Source organism: Thamnophis elegans, chromosome 7, assembly GCF_009769535.1.
Source record: "Thamnophis elegans isolate rThaEle1 chromosome 7, rThaEle1.pri, whole genome shotgun sequence".
In the NCBI taxonomy this organism is placed as follows: Eukaryota; Metazoa; Chordata; class Lepidosauria; order Squamata; family Colubridae; genus Thamnophis; species Thamnophis elegans.
Genome location: NC_045547.1, coordinates 20,825,260 through 20,833,716, shown reverse-complemented (window position 1 = coordinate 20,833,716; position 8,457 = coordinate 20,825,260). Strand labels below are relative to the sequence as shown.

The 8,457-nt window shown below is 42.2% G+C and overlaps 1 protein-coding gene across 1 annotated transcript in view; it reads left to right on the top strand.

The window, feature by feature from the left end:
- The window catches only part of DGKI (diacylglycerol kinase iota), a 328,663-nt gene extending 320,518 nt beyond the window's left edge, over positions 1 to 8,145 (top strand). Inside the window, 4 exon segments of the mRNA XM_032220500.1 lie at positions 130 to 250; positions 4,749 to 4,785; positions 6,922 to 7,021; positions 8,029 to 8,145. Of these exon segments, the coding sequence (XP_032076391.1) occupies positions 130 to 250; positions 4,749 to 4,785; positions 6,922 to 7,021; positions 8,029 to 8,145 (375 nt within the window).
- Positions 8,146 to 8,457: the final 312 nt, after the last annotated feature.

Here is an 8,457-nt window from a genome sequence, read left to right as displayed (position 1 = left end):
AGATCACCAAGGATCCCACCCCAACTTTGAGTTTCAAATATTCTCTCGTATCGGTACTCATTTATGACTACTACTGAAATGAAGTAATGATTTTGAATAATTACATTTCTCTCTCTCTCTCTGTTTCAGTTTGTAGAATGCTGTAAAAAAGGAGCTAATTTATTAATCCCGGGACCTGACCACTGTTCCTTGCTTCATCATGCAGCAAAGACTGGGCATGGTGAGATGGTAAAATACATTCTAGAACACGGTGAGTGAATTGTTCATCCCATTTCACCAGGGGTGGGTTTCAAAAATTTTTAGAACCTCTTCTGTAAGTGTGGCCTGCTTTGTGGGAGTGGCTTGTTGGTCATGTGACTGGGTGGGAATGGCTTGGCAGTCATGTGTCTGGGTGGGTGTGGCCAACTTGTAAAATGTGGTGAAACTCACTTAACAACGCTCTTGCTTAGCAACCAAAATGTTGGCTCAGAAACTCTGGCATTTGAAGCACCCAAGTCTTAAAGCTGTCAAGTTACAAGACCCTTGCACCCCTAACCCTTTAGAAAAAAAATCCCATGGGTGTTCAAACTTGACAGCTTTAAGACTTGTGGACTTCAAATCCCAGAATTCCTCCTCTCGTTCTTCATCTTGATGCTGTGAGGATGGGTGGGGGGAGGGAGCTGGAACCAGTTCTAAATGGCACTGTAGATTTGTGGAACCGAGGTTAGAACTGGCAGGAACCCACCCCTGCATTTCACCTACTATTATATGGGTGCATTTAAGGGAGTGGATAATCCTCTTGTCAAATCTATTGCTTATTTGTTTCTTTCTCTGAGCCTGTTTTATGAATTAGTCCTCTGAAGAGTTTTAAATAAATAGAGAAAACTGCCTCAAATTTCTCAGCTAGATCAGATTCCTGAGGCTGGAAGTAAAGAAGAAATTCTGTCGGGTTTTTTTCTTCTTTGTAATATGGCTAGTATAGAAATACTTTTTACACAGACCTTTACAGTGTGATTGAAAAAAGCTGAGCGGGCCCTTTTTCAGCATACATATACTCCCTTTCATTTGAAAATCTAGAACAAAAAATGGAATAACAGTCATGGTAAATGGTGGATGATAAAACTTAACATTTGATATTTTCCCGTTACAACCAGAAGAATTTCCAAGTGCTTAATAATGGCTAGAACCATGTCCTGAATTTCAGTCTCAATCTAAATCTCTCTCTCCTCAACCCTATGGGTGGGATTTAAATTTTTTTACTACTGGTTCGGTGGGTGTAGCTTGGTGGGTATAGCATGGGTTGGTTGGCATGGGTTGGTGGACGTGGCAAGGGAAGGATACTGTAAAATCTCTATTCCCTCCCCACTCCAGGGGAAAGTTACTGCAAAATTCCCATGCCCTCCCGATCAGCTGGGACTCGGGAGGCAGAGAATAGATGGGGCAGGGGCAGTCAGAGGTTGTATTTACCGGTTTAGTTCGGTAAATACAATCAGAGGTTGAATTTACCAAACTACTCAACATTTCCGCTACCGGTTCTCCAGAACTGGTCAGAACCTGCTGAATACCACCTCCGGATGGTATGTCTCTTTCTGAATCTCAGTCTTCACTCCTACCATTATTTACATGGTTTCCTCATTGATTATAGTACTAAAATTTTCTTTAGCCATAGTGGTTTCTAAATGGGTTATGGAATATGTGTGATTATTGCTACCATGCTGTCCTAGTCAACTTCAGAGTTCTTTCTGGCCCACCCATCTGTTTGTGTATTAATCATACATGTGTCACATGTGTTGAGAGGGTTACAAAAGAAAATAGATTGGTTGCATGTAAAGGGATCAGGGTAAACATCTCTTTGTTTGGCATCTAATACAGAGGGTGCGATTTTTTGGGGAAGGTGAGAACGGCAATTCTGGAGCCCTTTAGTTGGAAAAGCCTTGATATTTTGGCTTTCTCTGTTCTCTTACTATGAGCTCGGAGGTGGGCGCGCTATCTGCCATCTTTCCCCATCCTCTGCTTTGTCGCATGTAGAAGCAAGGGTATAGAAACCCAAGCTCATTTGCATCCTGGGAAACCACCAGTCCATGTGTTGGCTTGAGCAACCGAAGGCAGGGGGAGGAGAAAGGAGTTCATAATTGGAAAGAGATGGATGATTAGAGACATTAAGGGAAGACTGTGGTTCCCATGGGGCACCCTCTCCAATGCTGCCCACATTCTAGTTCTTTTCAAGGGAGAGTGCCCCCCATTATTTCCTCTTGGTTTCCCAGAGACCTTTATTTCTTTCTTTGCCTCCTTGCGTCTCCTTCCTTCCTTCCCACCCTCCCTCTTGTTTTATTTTACTTTGCCTCCCTGCTGTTTTGCTTGATGGAAATCTCACTGATGCGTTTCCCTATTGGACTTGCCTTGGGTTGGTTGGCGCTCCCTCTCCCTCTACCAGGCCCCTTTCCTTTTTCTTTTCTCGCTTGTCCCTTCCTAAGAGAGCCAGCTCCCTGCTGTGGCAGAAGGACAGTAGCGTTTGCTTTCCCAGTGCCAACCTTTCCCACATCTGTGCGGCTATTGTTCTGCGCCGGAGGGGGATCTGGAATCATTAGCTGGCAGCAAACAGTAACTCTGAGGGACAGAAAGTTAGAAGGTGGGGGGGGGACTTTATTTGGAGGCCCATAGTGTTGAATAAGTCTCATAGTTCACGATTAACCTCTCCCTTCTTTACTTTCTTTTTGGCTCCACTCTTATTTTCTCTTACTCTTTAAATTAAAAGAATAGGCCCCTTGGTTTCGGCCTGTTCAGTCTTTAGTACCTTCAGGAGTTTATAAAGAATATAATAATGTTTATTTATTTACTGTTGTTCTTGTTATAATTTGCTGCTTCCTTATTACCAAACTCAGGGATCTATAAAGACATAATTTTTTTTTTTTTTGCTATTGTTGATCGACTTTGACCAATTATGTGCTATTAAGTCAGGATTGACTCTTAACCAAACACATAGATATATTTTCTCCACTGCTATTCTAGCAGGAATCGAATCTACCAGGTCTCAGGCAATCGATTGCCCTTTAACCTGTTCTCCAATGGACCAAGAACTGCATCATGCAAAGCACTATCCCACCCAGAGGTGGGTTCTTACTGGTTCGGCCCAGTTCGGCCGAACCAATAGTGGTTTGCCGGCATGAGTCATCGTAACCCAGACCTGCCACACCTCCGAACTGGTTTCCCCGGTTGGCGCAGCATGGTTTTTTTCCTCTATTTTAAAATGTTTTTTTCCCCATTTTTTAATGTTCTGTGCATGCACAGACCTATTTAGGGGCAACTGCGCCCACATCCTAGGGCATGAGCATCAGGTGTGCATGCAAAATTGAATGCACACTCAACCGGCAGTATTGCCAGCAGCAACCAACCCCTGATCCCACCCATAAGTTATCTCCTCCCTACAGTTACTTCTCATATCACATTCTTTCTACAAGCATATGTTGTTACCTTTGTTCTCTGTTAATAGTCTACAGCAAAGATCCCCCACACCTGTATGAAGTTTCAGATGGTTCATCAACCCCCCAAGATTTATTATATGAAAATAATTTAATAAATATTACTTTAATAATAATAGTGTTGCCGCTACTTCTACTAATAATAACAATAACAACGATGGATACTCCCATTAACCCTTGGAGGGTTGAGGTTGACCATTTTTGGGGACCTTGGGCCAAAGCAAGATTGAGACACAACTTTTATTGGGTAAGGAAGAGAATGAATGAATTCTTCCTTTCGTCTCTGAAGTTCTAGAGTTTAGTCCAGGGTGATGGAGTTGCTGTGTTTTTGCTTTGTTGCTATGAACACTATAGCTGATTGTGAGTGAATATCCTATTTCATTGTATCAGCATCTCACCATAATTCTGTTGCCTCCCATAATTCAATTCAATCTCAAGAGGGTTCTTCAAGATAGGGAAGTATGGATAGCAAACAATGAGTACAGAACTTGTAGAGAAAAACATTAAATATATTGCTGGCAGCAGAGTTGGACAGTGAGGAGGTTGGGGAGGAACATGGGCCAGTCCTGGGGGCTGAGGGAAGCTCAGACAAGGACTCTGCGTCAGAGACAGAGAGGGAGCTAGACAGCAGTGAGGCAGAGGAATAGCTGGAGCCTGTCCCCAGTGTGCGCATGCGCAGAGTTGCCAGAAGAGAAGAACAACTAAGAAAGCAGGATCGACTTGGGAGTAAAGCCACACATTGGAGGTGATTGGCTCCTCCTGTAGGAAACAAAAGAGGAGCAAACAGGAAGTGGGCTTTTGCAAGAAACAATTAGTTCCTTCAGTCATTTCAAGAGAGGAAAGTTCTGTTTGTGATTATAAGAGACTCAGTGCCAAGTGTTGCCTTGGCCTGATTTTGGAAACTAGTTATCTGGCAGCTCGCCAAGAGAGATAAGTTTTGTGTTGATAAATATTCCTCTGAAAGACTGCCAAGCCTTGCTGACTGTGAATGAAAGGAATTCACAGTCGGATAAATAAAAGAGGTTTTTCCTGGACCCAGACTCTGCTTCATGCTTGTTAAGGAAGCCTGGGTCAGAACAAACTAGTCCATCCTCAGCCATCTCCAGTAATAACAGAGACTCAAAAAATGTTCCTGAAAGAAGCGTTAAAATATTATGAGGATGAGTTAAGTACAAAAACCCCAAAAGCGTCTTTCACACAGGAAGAAAATTTCTGGGGGAGTGGGATGAGGAGCAGATTTCAACATCCAGTAGGAAACAAGAACATCATCTGTTTTACTTTCTTTTGTAGGTCCTTCTGAGTTACTGGATATGACAGATAGCGAAACGTAAGTCTTGCTCACTCAGCCATTCTTCTCATATTCTCATTCCAGCTTACTTTTCATTGCATAGAAAAATCAAAGCAATGTCATGTAAGATTAAGCCTAAAATAACAATTCAGTGTGTTGATTTACGAAACTTTAGCCTGTCCATTCCCATTTAAAGACAAGATCGTATTCCTTTTGAAACTCATGAAGTTCTGAAATCCATAGTTGTCTTCTGTATCCCCTCCCCACCACCACAGCAAGTATTACAGTCCTGTCTACCAAATCCAAAATGATTACTTTGAGAACATTATTAGATACATGATTCACTACAGATTAGAGTTTTTGTTTTGATTTTTTCCCCTCAATCTAAAAGAGAAAGGGACTTTCAGTTCTAGCCCACATAACCGGTAATGACAGAAGCCAAATTCAGATCAATACTGGGTCAAATCTATGTTCTATTCTTTTATGCAAAAAGATCAGCTTCCTCCTATTCCCACATAGGGACTAAAAAAACCATTTTGTAGAAATTCTTAGGGAGAAGTAAGGACATTGGCTTATATTGAGAAAAAAGATCGGCATTTAAATTTCAGTTTAATTTTTTTTCAAGTTTGTATACTCCTTTGTAAGAGCCAGTTTGGTCCCTTCCATTCAACTTATTGTGCCTCAGAATCAGGGGTGAAATGCTACTGGTTTGGATCGGTTCATCTGAACCGGTAATAAAAAATTACTACCGGTTCAAGTGAACCAGTATTTCCAACGATCAGCTGTGACACGTGATTCATATTCGCTAGAAAGCAGGATTTCCTGCTTTCTAGCTAATCTAAATCGTGTGGCACAGCGGATTCCCCTCCCCCTTGCTGTTCTACTTACCTTTGCAGACGCACTTGGTAGCAAGCTCCACCCACCCGCCTGGACGTCATCACGTCCATTTTTTATATTCTGCTCATGTGCAGAAGGACCTGTGCATGTGCGGAAGTGGTGCATGTGAGCGAAGCGTGCACACATTTTTACATTTGTGAACCGGTAGCAAAGGTAAGTAGATTTCACCCCTGCTCAGAATGATCATTTGACTCTGCCCTATTGATCAGTTGTGGTGCAATATGGTGCTATCAAGTGATTATTGCCCAGAAGAAGCTGAGGGGGGAAAAGGCTTATAGGCTACAGTGAAGCAATATATGAGCTGGGGCTACTGTTAAGTAAAAAGCCAAAAAAAGATCTATACAAAGTTTTATCAATACCTCTAAGCTATCACATTGCACTAATATTTCCTAATTTCAAATTGGGCAAATCGATGGAAAGGGAACAGATTGGCATAATGCTAGTCTAAAAGCATCTGAAAGGAATAACCAGATTGGTGAAAATTTAACGGTGCTGCAAGAAAAAGGAAAAAAAATCTTTAAGATCTCTAGAGATCTAGCTGTTGTTGGGATCTAGTTAATCTATACTCACATCTCTTAGCTTCTGGATAGAATTAATTTCTTTCTTTTGTTCCTTGTCTAGTTACTACAATAAGAACATAAAGATCCACCATTAGGCAGCCTGTGAGAATCACAGCTTGTATTTGCGATCTCTGCTAAATCCTTTGGTTTTAAACCCAAGCCAAAAGAGAGAAGGGAGGGGGGAGAGGAATGAAATTTCTTCGTATTTGTTTAAATGTTAACACCCAGCTTTTATATGGATATATCTTCAGAGATGACATACTATTCAGTTCCAAAATCTGGGGAATTATACAACATAAATATTGATGTCTGCTTTAAAGTTTTTAAAGCACACACATGTAAGCATACTCCACTGTTTGAAGCCAAAGAATTTTATTGTTCAGATTCTGGGAATGAAAGAGAAGGAAATTTACTCTTCAAGGGAATTCATCCAAATGGGCAGAGGTGTTGGGGGGGAGGCATCATGTAAGTGATTTAAAATTGGACCTCAGTGTGGGTAACAACTTAATATTCAGCATGTTGCTTTAAGCATGGCAATAAAACAAAGCAAAACTAAAATGAAAGCTTTGAGCACTCTTAAGACCATATTCTGCTGTACCAAAGATCTAGAGGACAAATTAAGAAAATATGCTTGTGTCAGCAACCCTCAAAATTATGTCCTGTTGAATGTAATGCATTATATTGATAGAGGTTTTTTTTCCCCCCATTAAACACTCAGGGGTGAGACAGCTTTGCACAAGGCAGCTTGCCAACGCCACCGTGGCATCTGCCAGCTGCTGGTAGAGGCAGGGGCATCATTGAGGAAAATGGACTCCAAGGTAACCAAACCAAACCAAACAAATCCATTTTAACAGTTCTGTGTGCAAGTGAAAATCAATGTGTAGCCAACTCAGGCGATGCCTTTGCAAATACGTGGAGAGCCTCTGCGCTTGCTTGTTTTTCAGCACACTTTCACCAGGTTCACCTGAACAGAAGCTCTGCTGGTTTTATTTACCTATCGTTTGTCACTTGCTATCAGCAATTTCAGGTTGGCTTTTGACAGTAGACAAAACCATGGAATCTACAAGAATATAAGCAGGGGTGGGTTGCTCCCGGCATTACGGATGCTTTGGTGTGCGCAAAAACCAGTCCGAACCGGTAGGAACCCACCTCTGAATATAAGTAATGTATAAAACCACAGTGTATGAGCAAAATAGCCAGCTGGTAAATCAGCACTTTAAAAGGGTTATATGATCTTGAAATGCCACTTAAGAATTGAAATGATGGGATTTCATGTAGTGCCTATACCGGTGAAAATGTTTCTAATTTTAACTTGGAGACCACTGCATAGCTTTTGGCAACTCATCAGCTTAAGACTCCCAAGAAAATATTGTTAGGTTGCAGGATTCAAAGATTCACTGGCTTAAGTGTTGACTTAAAACAGGACTTCACGCTTAGAATCCCCCAAAGCAAAGCTCATTGGAGCTTTCTATATGGTGGCCCATCAAAACAAGTCAACAGAATTGTCAGAGGAACCATGCTAAATGTGTTTTCAATATTCACTTTAAAGAATGAACTCATATTCAGTCAAATAAAGGACTAAGGCATGAGGGTCAAACTCACCATGTCACGTTGTGGTCATGTGATGTTTTGCAATGTCTCCCCATTCGTGGAGCTGGGGTGGGTGTGGCCTTTGTGTGATGCATCTGGCCCAAGGGCCGCCAGTTTGACACCCCTGGTCAAAGGGAATGAATCTGTATGCTCAACGTGCTGTACATGTTGGTTCCCCCTTTCTATTGCGGAGGGTTTTATTCTCTCTCTCTCTTTTTCTGCATTACCATTATAGGGTAAGACACCTCGAGACAGGGCCCAGCAGGCTGGGGATCCAGATTTAGCCTCCTACTTGGAGAGTCATCAGAACCATCCAGTAGTGCCCCACGAGGATCTAGAGACTGCCGTGTGATCTCTGTGGGTGTGCAAGAGAAAACTCTAGGAAATGACAAAGCTGCACCTGAGGTACTCTTGAGGTGTCATGTGAGGAAGAAGCAAATGGAACCACCAGTCTCTCGCTCTCCTGCAAACTCTGAGAAGAAGCCACCTGTTTCTAAGGGCTACGGAGACTTGCCACGGAACTGTTCCCACATGTCAGCTTGTAGGGATAAAGGAGGAGACTCAAAGGCCTGGAGAATCCATAGGCCAAGGAAATGTATTCTCACTGCTCCCCCTAAGTAGCATGAACATCTCCCATGTTCCTCTTGTAGAATCTGTTTGAATA